The 12,679-nt window shown below is 39.0% G+C and overlaps 1 protein-coding gene across 5 annotated transcripts; it reads right to left on the bottom strand.

The window, feature by feature from the left end:
• Positions 1 to 304: 304 nt before the first annotated feature.
• On the bottom strand, positions 305 to 12,405 carry LOC141560358 (transmembrane 4 L6 family member 4-like). Of its 5 annotated transcripts, none has more exons than XM_074298356.1 (6): positions 11,924 to 12,348; positions 9,255 to 9,827; positions 7,494 to 7,577; positions 6,276 to 6,412; positions 2,233 to 2,423; positions 305 to 506 (listed from the first exon to the last, which is right to left on the bottom strand). In XM_074298356.1, exons 2-6 carry the CDS (start codon positions 9,423 to 9,425, stop codon positions 499 to 501), a joined length of 591 nt encoding a protein of 196 aa, XP_074154457.1. In that variant the 5' UTR covers positions 9,426 to 9,827; positions 11,924 to 12,348; the 3' UTR covers positions 305 to 498. The 5 variants fall into 5 exon arrangements, with proteins under 5 accessions (XP_074154457.1, XP_074154458.1, XP_074154459.1 ...); XM_074298357.1 differs by having other exon boundaries at positions 11,896 to 12,280; XM_074298358.1 differs by lacking the exon at positions 11,924 to 12,348 and adding an exon at positions 11,244 to 11,853.
• Between the last annotated feature and the right edge of the window lie 274 nt (positions 12,406 to 12,679).

Raw genomic sequence — 12,679 nt, 5'->3', positions numbered from 1 at the left:
TCTATTAGACATAGAGATAAATCCCTGCTTAGTCACTTACTAGCTTCTTGACCATATTAGCAAAATCTACTAATTAATCTACCCTTACTTTGTTAAATGACACGAGGATCAATTACCATGGGATCATGAAAAGTCAGGCACAACTAAATTACTGAACAACAAACCTCACCTCTGATACATTATATTGAAATCATGAAGATCTGTAAAACTGAAAAAGCCCATCACAACGCAAAGAAAATAACAAGATCTCAAACTTCTGAGTAACAGTATAAATGTGGAAAGTAGCCAGAGAGATGATTTCATCTATTGTTCTTGGACAATAGTTTATTGATCTTTTTTCAATGTGTGATTTTTATCTTGAGTTGAAATCCAAAAAGATTGTTGCATGGATGAGAAAGCAGCAGGATTTTCCGATGATGATGAAAAAGAAGTATTCTTAGATCTTCTGCGAGCATAGTAGAATGTTATGAAGAGTCCCGCACAAGGTTTTAAGCAGCTCTATGCCTCTAGAGGGAAGAAAATGGTTACAAATTATATTACATTCAATCTTTTTATGTATTTAATCACACCATCATACAAAATCAACTGCAAAGTTGCCATATTTTATTTACACTGTATCACAATACTTTATAACAAGAATTAACTGGATTTCTTGAGAATCATGGTAGCAAGCCCTCTCTCAGTGGAACTGGTTGGAAGCAATAAATTGGTAATATCAAAAAAAAAAAAGACTAAATTTTAATACAGAGCCTTTAGATTTCTTTTTTTTAAATTCTCATTTTGATCTCAATGGTATTTGCAACCAGATTTGTGATTGAGAAAAACTTCAAAGAAAAATCTAATTCAGTTCGCACCCAAGCACAGTACCAGGGTCATACATACTGAATGTGTGAGCATAATTTTCTATCAAGTCACTTTCTGATGAAATTAGTAAATGTTAAGAGAACACAAAAACTGATGATAGTGCAATATTTTCATGATTTCAAAAGGGTCATTTCTAGCAAAAGAATGTTGGAGGAGACTATTTTCATTCTTCAAATTATGTCACAATGAATCACTAAACTATCTACCCTAAAAAATCAAAGAAAAAGTCAAAATATCAATATGTGCAAACCATTTCTTTCACATCTCTTTGTGCTAACTATAGTTTGTAGCTCCAAACTGCAAACTAAGTGGCTGCCCATTATGGTATATAACAAAGCTTCTTAACTCTGGGTCATGTAACTCAATGTGATGGTCATGAAATTATGATTTATTATCAGAAAATGTTTGATTCTTATGCCTATTATATCTACTTATATACTCAGGGTCATTTAAAAATTTTTCCAGTGAAAAGGTATCACAAGTGGAAAATTTTAAGAAGTCCTAAGGGTATTGTTGCTGCTGTTCAACTATTTCAGTCATGTCCAACTCTTCATGACCCTATTTTGGCAAAGATATTGAAATGGTTTGCCATTTCTTGCTCCAGCTCATTTTACAGATGAGAAAACTGAGGCAAATAGGATTAAGTGACTTGCCCATGATGACACACCTAGGAAATGTTTGTGGCCAAATTTGAACTCATGAAGAGAAGTCTTCCTGATTTCAAGTCCAATGCCATTGTTGTCTGTCCTTTGTTTTTCAAAAGGACCGTGTCATCTGGGAAGTGATTCCAGGCTATGTAAAGTGAATTAGATTTAAGTGAAGGTGGACTGTGCAAAGTCACCAGTCTCACTTCCTCCTCCAGTCCAATGGCAAGATATAGATCAAGACGACTGGCAATGACCCTGTATGCAGTGGGAGATTTTGGCCTTTTTAAGCTATTAACAGGTCTCACTTTGAGGCAACACCCATTAGTTGATTAAGGCTAGATTTAGAAACAAAATATATCAATGAAAACAAAAAGATCAATTTAAAATAATGCTACTAATATTGGAATCATTTACCCTATATACATTTAACCATATTTTGTCCATATAACCACAAAGATCTACAAAGAGCGCTGAAGTATTTGGTCAACTTATTTTATCAAAAGTGGTTTTAATGCTGACCAAAGATTATAACTAGTTACATATCCTCACTCTATAAGTAAATTTGAGTCATTCAGACTGATTGAGCTTTTGGTCCTGGTCTAGTTCTCTGCTAGGAAGATGCAAAAAGCTATTTTATTCTATTGACCAACCAGTCCCAGTCTCCTGAGTTTAACTCAGAAGATGGAAATATAATGTGAAAATGGCAAAATTACTCACTTACCCTTATGTGACCATGGGCACTTTTCTGACGTAAAGATTGTTCCTAAGATACCAGACATCATTGAACAGATGCATATTGCCATCTGAGCACTACTTACTAGCACCTGAACGATGAAAATACTCAAGTGCCAGGGTATAATATGAGGGGGACTTTTGCAGTCTTTCCAATAGTTCAAATCGACTAGATAGTTCCTAAGTGAGAAAGGAGAAAGTACCTGAAAAGACTAAACTGATTCTGTATCATTTTTATTGATCCTATTACAATTAAGTTTTTCCTGTACCTAAGTAATGGTTCTCTGCCTCTGAACTTAGTTCAGAAATTCAGCTGTATTGTAAAGAGTTTAGAAAACCAGTTCTGTTCATCACTGTTCTGATCTTGATTGAAGGAAATCTGTTATCCTTAGAGGATACAAGTGGGCACTAGAGAGGGCAATCCTTCAAGGATGACTGATTTATTATCCAAAAAAGTTGGTTCCTTTATATATGACCTTGCAAGTAGACTCAAACAATGAAATGTCCTTATTCGTGGGAAGGGAAGGAGGCTTTTGCTAGCCTTTCTTTCCCAATTTCCAACTAATCATATTGCTCTCCACATATAAGCTCCAAAAGCAATCATGTCCTTACTGCCATGATGCTAGTAACCCAGTATGAAGTCCTGTTCTTTGTTGTGTATTCCCCAAAAAATTATAAAAGGGGAACTCAGCGAGGTTCTTTATCTAGGAAGCAGACATAGATTCATTCTCTTGGCAGGCAACACTGCTGTTAATAAAATGTTGTCTTGCTCAGAAGGAATTTGTTTCAACATATCTTTGCCAAATTTCATTCATAATTTAACAATGTTCATTCATTCTTTTATTTATTCAACATACATTTATTTTCAATTTTGTAAAAGAAATTATTCTGGCACTGAGAATACAGAAGTAAAAAGTGACATAGTTACTGCCTTTAAGAAGTTTATAGAATATTGGTATTGGAAAAACATGAGTCTGAGACCTAGAGAGTGAGGGATTCATCTACAAAATGGAAGCAAACAGCAGAATGGATTAGAAACTAAAACCAAAATTTACAAGAAGCATATTTGAAACTGAGAGACACACACAGAGTTAAAATAAAATGCTAGAGTAGAATCTATTAAACTTTAGCTGAAGTTAAAAAGGAAGGAAAGCAATTAATTTCAGGCAAAGCAAAAGCAACAATCAAAGGATATGAACAGTTTTCAGATGAAGAAATTAAAGGCACATGAAAAAAATCCCCAAAGAAATACTAAAGAAGGGAAACGTATGTGCCAAAATGTTTGTGGCAGCTCTTTTCATAGTGGCTAGAAAATGGAAAATGAATGGATGTCCATCAATTGGAGAATGGTTGGGTAAATTATGGTATATGAAGGTTATGGAATATTATTGCTCTGTAAGAAATGACCAACTGGAGGAATACGGAGAGGCTTGGAGAGATTTACATCCACTGATGCTGAGTGAAATGAGCAGAACCAGAAGATCACTATACACTTCAACAATGATACTGTATGAGGATGTATTCTGATGGAAGTGGATATCTTCAACATAGAGAAGAGCTAATCCAATTCCAATTGATCAATGATGGACAGAATCAGCTACATCCAGAAAAGTAACACTGGGAAATGAGTGTAAATTGTGAGCATTTTTTTTTGTTGTTTTTTGTTTTGTTTTGTTTTGTTTTGTTTCTCTTCCCAGATTATTTTTACCTTGCGAATACAATCCTTCCTTTGCAACAACAAAATTCGGTTCTGCACATATATATTGTACCTAGGATATACTATAAGATATTTAATATATATGGGAATGCCTGCCATCTAGGGGAGGGGGTGGAGGGAAGGAGGGGAAAAGCTCGGAACAGAAGGGAGTACAAGGGATAATGTTGTAAAAAAAAAAAATTTACCTATGCATATGTACTGTCAAAGAAAATGTTATAATTATAAAAATTAATTTAAAAAAGCTATAAAAAATAAAAAAATAAAAATCCTCTACATCATTATTGATAAAGAGAAATGCAAATTAAAAACAACTCTGAGGTACTACTTTATGCCTCTCAGTTCGGCTAAAATGACAGGAAAATATGATAAATGTTGGATGGGATGTGGAAAAACTGGAAAACTAATGAATTGTTGATAGAGTTGTGAACTGATTTAGCCATTCTGGAGACCACTTTGGAACAATTTCCAAAGGTCTATAAAATTGTGCATACTCTTTGATCCAAGAGTGTGTTACTAGTGAGTGTTTCCCAAAAAGATCATAAAAATAGGGAAAAGGACCCACGTGTGAAAAAATGGTTGTAGCAGCCCTTTTTTGTAGTTGCAAGGAACTGGAAATTGAGTGGATGCCCATCAGTTGGAGAATGGCTTAATTAAGTTATAGTATGAAGATAATGGAATATTATTGTTCTATAAGAAATGATGAGCTGTCTGATTTCAGAAAATTCTGGAAAGACTGATGAACTGATGCTGAGTGAAGTGAGCAGAACCAAGAAATCATTATACACAGTAACTACAAGATTATATGATGATCAACTGTGATAGACTTGGCTCTTTTCAATAATGAGATGATTCAAGGCAATTCCAAGAGACTTGTGATGGAAAGTACTTTGTGATGGATTGTACCATCTACATCCAGAGAATAAATTATGGAGACTAAATGTAAATCAAAGCATAGTGTTTTCATTTTTTTGTTGTTATTGTTAGTTTGCCTGGTTTTTTGCCACCTTGTGTGTTTTTCTCTTTTGACCTGATTTTTCTTTTGATCAGCATGGCATATAAGAAAATATGTTTAGAAGAACTGCACATGTTTAACCTATATTGGCTTGCTTATCATCTTGGGGAAGGAGGGAGGGAAGGAGAAAAATTTGGAACACAAGATTTTGCAAAGGTGAATTTTGAAAACTAATCTTTACATTTATTTGGAAAAATAAAATACTATTGAAATAATAAAAAATAATATCAAAAAAGCAAAAGCAAAAATAGGGCTAATTAAAATAGATAAGCAAGAAAACTACATTATGTTAAAATATATTGTAGATGAAGTAATATCAATACTAAACATATGTGCATCAAATGATATAGCACCCATATTCTTAAAGAGTTAAATGACTTGCAGGAGATCGTAAAACTGTATTAGTGGGGAACTTCAACTTTCCTGTGTCAGAGCTAGAGGAATACAAAAAAAAAAAAAAAAAAGAAATTAAGAAGATGAATAGAATTTAAGAAAAGTGAGATATTCTAGACCTCTAGAGAAAATTGGATGAAAATAGAAAGGAATATATCTTTTTTTCTTCATGCATGTCACCTTCACAAAATGTGGCATGTATTAAGGCATAAAAAAGCTACAATCAAATGCAGAAATATTATACATTATTTTCAAATCATTATGCAATAAAAATTACTTTCAATAAATAACCATGGAAACAGATTAAAAATAATTTGATTAATTAATCTAATACTAATGAATGGCTCAAAGAAAGAATCATAGAAACAATAATTTCATCAAAGACAACAATGAAACAACATTCCAAAATTTCTGGGATATAACCAAAGAAGTATTTAGGAAACCTTTTGTATCCCTAAACACATCAATAATACAAAGAATAAATCAATGAACTGGGCATACAACTAAAAACAAAAAATGAATTAATTAAAAATCTCCTTTTACACACCAAATTGGAAATCCTGAAAATCAAAGGAGAGATTAATAAATAAGAAAAAAAAGTTGAATACAAATAAAACTAGGAGCTGGTTTTACAGTTTAAAAAATAAAATAGATGAATCATTTTACAAATGAGGAAACTGAAGGAAAAAAAAAAAAACCAGGGCAAAGTGACTTGCCCAGAATCACACAACTAGCAAATATCTGAGCCTGGATTTGAACACTAGCTGTGGGACTCCAGGCAACTCACTTGAATCTTGTTTACATTGATTTCCTTATCTCTATGGGGAGAAAAAGCAGAAATTGCCCAGAAGAATGCCTCCCAAAATAGTCCTTGTATTAGAGTGCAAATAAAAATATTGCCTGTCCTTACCCTTTATGGAAGGGATATTCCCATTTGTCACCTCCTACAAAACATTTGGGACCCTTATAAATAGCAAACAATGATACAAATAATCCATATGATGATCCTAGGAGTCCAATACAAGAAAATAATGCAGCATTCCCATTCTGAAAAAGAAAGAAAAATAAATTATTCTTCACCCCTTTGAGAATAACTTCACAAAAATCATTGACAGGTAAAGCTCCTATTCTGATAAAATTGATGATTCCAGTGATTTTCATGTGAGTGATTGGTTTACTTTAAGGTTTGCAAGATGCTTTCCTCCCAGTAACCACATGAGGTCAAATAGTGTAAATATTTTTTGAGTCATTTTAGTCACATCCAACTCTTCATGACCCCATTTGTGGTTTTCTTGGCAAAGATACTGGAGGGGTTAGCCATTTCCTTTTCCAGCTCACTTTACAGATGAGGAAACTGAGGCAAAGAGTTAAGTGACTAGTTCAAGGTCATACAACTCGTAAGTGTCTAAGGCTAGATTTGAACTTGGGAGATGAGCCTTCCTAATTCCAAGCCTACCTGTCTATCCATTGTGCCACCCTAGGGAAAATATTACTATCTCCATTTTACAGGTAGAAATTGAGTCTCGGAAATTATATATTCTTCATTATCTCTACAAGCATCAATTTTCTCATCTATAAAATGAAGATAATATACCAGTCCTACTACCTCTCAGAATTGAGGGGGCTTTTTTATTTTTGTTGGTGAGACAATTGGGGTGACCTGCCTAGGATCACACAGCTAGTAAGTATTAAGTGTCTAAAGCCATATTTGAATTCTGATCCTCCTGACTTCAAAGCCAATACTCTCTCCACTGAACTATCCAGCTACCCCTACTTCCCAGAACTGCTGTCAGGCATAAGTGATCTAACATCCAAAGAGTGCTTTGAAAACTTCCATGTTTTTATATAGACACACACACACGTATATGAGTTATATGCCAATGCTAACAACCTATTATGTGAAAAAACTTCAGGAGTTAATTTTTTTTTTTGGTGGGGGGGTCACTGGCTTCCAAAAGTATCTCCTTTTCTGCTTTCTTTCCACATTCCCCATGCTGCCTTCTTAACTCACTTGGTTCATACCAACAAGAGTATAAGCCTCCAAAGTGAGAATCTGGGGTTATTTTGCTGATCTGCCCTAGGCCAGTGACACTTCTGAGTGTTGTCAGTTCCTTCCTTATTCACTTACTGACTTCCCACAGAATATATTGATAATGCATCCATAGCAGCCAAGTTTTTTCATCCTTAAGTATACAGTAGCAGGGAAAAGTATCTGTTAAGAGAAGGAAGAAGGAACAAATAGTGAGTTTAGGCAATGATGAAAGAGTTCTAGAGTCCTCCAAACTGACAGCAATCTCTGTAAACTGACTACTTTCTAGTGAGGTTGGCAGTACAGAACAGATGAACATAAAGTACATTGGCAGGTGAAATGTCATGGCTTGTATTCTTTCTTTTGATCTTGAAATGGTCAATGAACCTGATTACTGAAATCAGACAAGAGCTAGGTGATGTAGCTAGACAGAATGAAGCCAGGAAGACTCAGGCTTGATTTCCACCTCAGATATTCTAGGTTTGTGATCTTTAATCTCTCAGTTTCCTCATCTGGTAAAACAATATAATATTTACTTTGTACAAATTGTCTTGAAATCAGATAAGGTCATCTTTGTAAAATATTTTGCATTTAAAGTGATCTGCTACGATTCAAACCAGTTCTAATTGTTCAGTGATGAAGAGAGGATCCACACCTAGAGAGGACAGTGGGAACTCAACATAGCATTTCCACTCTTTCTGTTGTTTGCTTGCATCTTGTTTTCTTTCCCAGTTTTTTTTTCCTTCTTGATCCGATTGTTCTTGTGCATCAAGAAAACTGTATAAATATGTATACATATATTGGATTTAACATATATTTTAACATATTTAGCATATATTGGACTACCTGTCATCTAGGGGAGGAAGTGGGGAGGAACAGAAAGTTTTGCAAGGTTCAATGTTGAAAATTACCCATGCAAATGTTTTGTAAATAAAAAGCTTTAATAAATTTTTTTATAATAAAGGTATCTGCTATTAGCTATTATTGGGATTATTTACACCTGGATATCACAGTCAATGCCTAGAACAAATGACACTCGTCAACTTTTTAATCTGGGGCCAACTGAGAAGGCTTCCACCTAGTTACTGGTAGAAAGGACACAGGACATTTGGTAGCTTCCTCTTTCTCCTAATTCTTTTAGCTAATGAGGTACTAAACTCACTCATCTCTTGTGTTGCTGAAAGACAAAAGAGTGTTTAAACTTGGTACTCTGGGAAAAGCTTCCATTCCCTTCCTTATTTATAGCTTTGAATATAACTGATAATTGAGCATTTTTCAGAATGGATACATACTATGTGAGTATATGATTTCTTTGGTGCTTTTATTGGGGGGGGGGCGGGGAAAATAGCATCGTCTGTAACCAGAATATTGAGAAACAGCTAACAGCCCATTTGGCCAAACTGGTAAATAAACAAGATTTTACTTGAATGATTTAGGAAGCCAGAGAGCACTTCACTTATAGTAAGTCCTTATAAAGAACACAAAAGGACCATAAAGTCACCAGCATTTTAGTGGCAGTCTGGCAGTTAGTCAACAAGCATTTATTTATTAAGCATTTACTATACACCAGATACTGAGCTCTTAGAGATACACATAAAAAAGCAAAAATATAGTGTTTTTACAGCTCAAGAAGCTCATAGTCCTAAGGAGGAGACAACTTCTACAAAAACAGTGTAAATGCATAAAGGCATCAGCAGAGCTCAGGAAGCAGGAACTAGACATATCCCCAAATCAACTCACAGCCCCCCAAATGTCTAAATACTGATGAAAACAAAAGGGCAGAAGCCAGTCCAATGCTTCTGAAAGGGGAAAAATGAACTATGGGCTGGTCAAGTTGGGATTTTTCATTCATTTACTCACCATGACCCCACTTCCCAAAAGTCCTCCAAACCTCCAGGCCTCATTAGGTATTTTGTCAATTGATACATGTTGCATTGCAGGGAAGAAGAGGAGAATATTAAGTATCATACTTAAGATGGCCATATGCAGGAGCGTCGCCCCCAGGCAATGAGTACAGTTTGTAGAACACATCGTACTGAATAGTAGACAGATGCCTCTTGGCTAGCAAAAAAGCAGCCCCCATAGACCAGCCCCTTGACTTGACAGGGCTAGCCCAGAGCTTGTGAATGGTTTCCTTCTCTAATGCAGTCCTGAGGGCTGGGGAAAATGGAGATGAGATTCTAAAGGGTCTGAAAACCTTGCCCTGGATAGATGCTGCCACTTCTCGGATACAGGAAAGGCTCCCCACAGAATTCATAGACTCTTCTTTGCCCTGGAATGCCCATATAGTTGATTACCTACTGAGTGGTCACTTGACCACTGAAACCAGTAGCTTTTCTTATTATTCTGGCAATAATTGTGTCACTGGAACTGAAGTCTGCAGCTGGAAAAAAACATGACTTTGGATCTGCCTTTGGTTTAAACGTTTGTCCACTGTGGAGGAAAAAAAAAAAAAAAAAGGAAAGACATGATCAGGTGGCTAGAATTTTACCAGAAGCTCTCTATAGACAGCAATTCCCTGTACTACAAAAACTGCTGAGAATTCAGCAGTTAAAACACAGCAGGACTGGACCATTAGTACAGACAGAGAAAAAACTGTCATGCAAAACTATTTGGGCTTGACAATGCTCCCTAAAAACCTACAACCAGTGTTTTAGTAGGTATTATCTTACTGAATATTTGTAATATCCAAACCACATGAAATGAAAAAATTTCAAAATATAGAGACCATGAAAGCAGAAAGAAGCACCTTGTCTTTCTGCCTTTTAAAACTTTTTGCCTTGTGATTTTGATTGTTGACTAAATTGTAAAATGGGCATGAGTAACCCCAGTTCTTTGGATACCAAAGGAAAGCCCAGGAGGAACAATGAGAAATAAGATAGCAATCACACTGAAACATAAAAGATGTAGGAGCAAGCAGTCCATAAAGGCAGCTGTCAAAAAGTGATACAGAGGCACGAAAGGATGGGTAAGTAACATGGGGGAAGAGAATGGGGATGGGGAATGACAAACTCATAACCTTGGATTAGAGCTGAAAGCACTCAGCAGCATGGATCCGAGGAAGAGGGAAGAGGGCTCAAGAGACAGAACTTTGAGGTCTAGAGCCTTGGAAGTCTGGATTTTGTCTGGACCAGAAATCTTGACAGCAATGTCTGTCAAGGCATCCCCTGATTCAGCCATATAATTGGGATATGAATTTGGGATAATGTATAATACAGTTTATAAGTGATGCTCCTTTTATCTTTGAAATGGTATATAATGATGAAAGGATCAAGTAAAGTTTGTTTGAGGATGAGGAAGACATGGGCACTTTTGTAGACAGTGGAGAAGGAAAGATTGAAAATACATGAAAAAGTGGAAATGATAGAGAGGGTGGTTTATTGGAAGAGCTGGGATGGAAGTGGGGGGAGGGAGGGAGGAAGGAGAGAGGAAGGGAGGAAGGGAGGAAGGAGAGAGGAAGGGAGGAAGGGAGGAAGGAGAGAGGAAGGGAGGAAGGGAGGAAGGGAGGAAGGGAGGAAGGGAGGAAGGGAGGAAGGGAGGAAGGGAGGAAGGGAGGAAGGGAGGAAGGGAGGAAGGGAGGAAGGGAGGAAGGGAGGAAGGGAGGAAGGGAGGAAGGGAGGAAGGGAGGAAGGGAGGAAGGGAGGAAGGGAGGAAGGGAGGAAGGGAGGAAGGGAGGAAGGGAGGAAGGGAGGAAGGAAGGAAGGAAGGAAGGAAGGAAGGAAGGAAGGAAGGAAGGAAGGAAGGAAGGAAGGAAGGAAGGAAGGAAGGAAGGAAGGAAGGAAGGAAGGAAGGAAGGAAGGAAGGAAGGAAGGAAGGAAGGAAGGAAGGAAGGAAGACGGGCGAGCCTACCTCCCAGCGTTGTGGAGAGGATGAAGTGCAATCTCCCCGCGCAGACGGGGCACTGCAGGCATTTAACACCTGTGCCTTGTCCCTCCCCCTCCCATTGTTTCTCCCTAAGTGCCGGGCGGTGGGGACCCCAGGCGGGGCTCCCGGAGTGCGGGAGACTTCGGCGTTCCTCTCAGGGAGCCGCTCCCCGCCTCCCAAACGCCGGCGGGGGGAGAAGTCTCAGTTACAAGACGGGGCACCTGCTCTGAGGAAGAATCGCGGCTTGAGAAAGCCGGGAAAGAGCGCGCTTTTGCCCCAATATCGCCCTCGATGCCGCCCAGGCGGGAGCGCGACCCTGTGATCCGAGGGGTCCCCGTTTTCTCTCGCCAGCGGCCGAGGCGGGGTCCTGCCCCCGGCTCCAGCCAGCGGAGTTCGCAGACTTTACTAAAAGCATTTCGCTCTGCTGCGACTCGCTTCCTCGGTAGCCCTGCGTCCTCGGGCGGCCAGAAACCCCGGCCCGCCCGCCCCCGCGTACAGCCGCAGGCTCCGAGCGCCCCGGCGGACCGTCGGTTTGGAGGCGCCCCGCTCGGGGAGAGGAGCAGAACGCTCACTCGCAGGAGCCTCCCGCAAGAACCCTCCGCCCCGTTTCCAGCCCCGCCCCGCCCCTCCCACGCACCGGTGACTGCGGGTTTCTTTGTCCTCACCTCCGTTTCGGCTGTCTCCTCGGAGCCGGTGCGGTATCTCTGCCCGCGCAGAGTGACAATCAAGAAGCCAGATCAAGGGCCCTGGCAGCAGTGACGGGGCCTGCCTCGCTGAACTGGGCTCGCGGGGGGACGGGATGGGAAAAACTAACGGCTGGTAAATCGGCGGGAGCACCCGCGGTTGGACTGACGGGGCACCTGGAACTTCGGAGGGCTGGCGACCGCCGATGAAAATGCGAGCCGGGCAGCTAAGTGCAACTGGAGAAGACAGAGAAAAGGGGGCCTTCCTCCCTTAAAGCGTAGTTCAAGCGGTCCAAGTCCAGCCCTTCCAATCCTAGCGGGATTCAGTTGAATCTTTAATTTCCAAGATAAGCTCACTGAGAGTTGGTTGCTTGCCTGGTGTCTGTTCTACAAGGGCCCAAAATGGCAGCACTGGGTTTAGTTAGTGCGGCCTAATAACTGAGGACAGAAACTTGTCTCACCCCTCTATTTCTGTGCCTCAGTCCAGCGCCTTGCTGAGAACAGAGAGAGAGAGACAGAGAGACAGAGACAGAGACTTCAGACAGAAAATGCCATCTTGCATCCAGAAAAAGAACTAAAATCAACCCGGGCTATGTTCATTTCTTTTTTGTTTTTTTTTTTTTTTCCTCTCTCCTGGTGTTTCCCTTTTGCTCTGATTTTTTCTCTCCCATCATGATTCATAAAGCAATGTGTATTAAAAATAAATTTAAATTTAGGGCAGCTAGGTGGCGCAGTGGA

The sequence above is a fragment of the Sminthopsis crassicaudata genome, chromosome 3, assembly GCF_048593235.1.
Source record: "Sminthopsis crassicaudata isolate SCR6 chromosome 3, ASM4859323v1, whole genome shotgun sequence".
In the NCBI taxonomy this organism is placed as follows: domain Eukaryota; kingdom Metazoa; phylum Chordata; class Mammalia; order Dasyuromorphia; family Dasyuridae; genus Sminthopsis; species Sminthopsis crassicaudata.
The sequence above is the reverse complement of the archived record's forward strand: the minus strand, read 5'-3'. Positions and strand labels throughout refer to the sequence as shown.

What these genes read in the sequence shown, in the direction of transcription:
- LOC141560358 (XM_074298356.1), bottom strand. Translation starts at nt 9,425, where the DNA reads ATGTGTTCTACAAACTGTACTCATTGCCTGGGGGCGACGCTCCTGCAT. An exon ending in ATATATTCTGTGGGAAGTCA is followed by an intron (nt 6,413 to 7,493) that starts GTAAGTGAATAA and finishes TTTCTTTTTCAG; the next exon opens with AATGGGAATGCTGCATTATT. An exon ending in GAATATCCCTTCCATAAAGG is followed by an intron (nt 2,424 to 6,275) that starts GTAAGGACAGGC and finishes TTTCTCACTTAG; the next exon opens with GAACTATCTAGTCGATTTGA.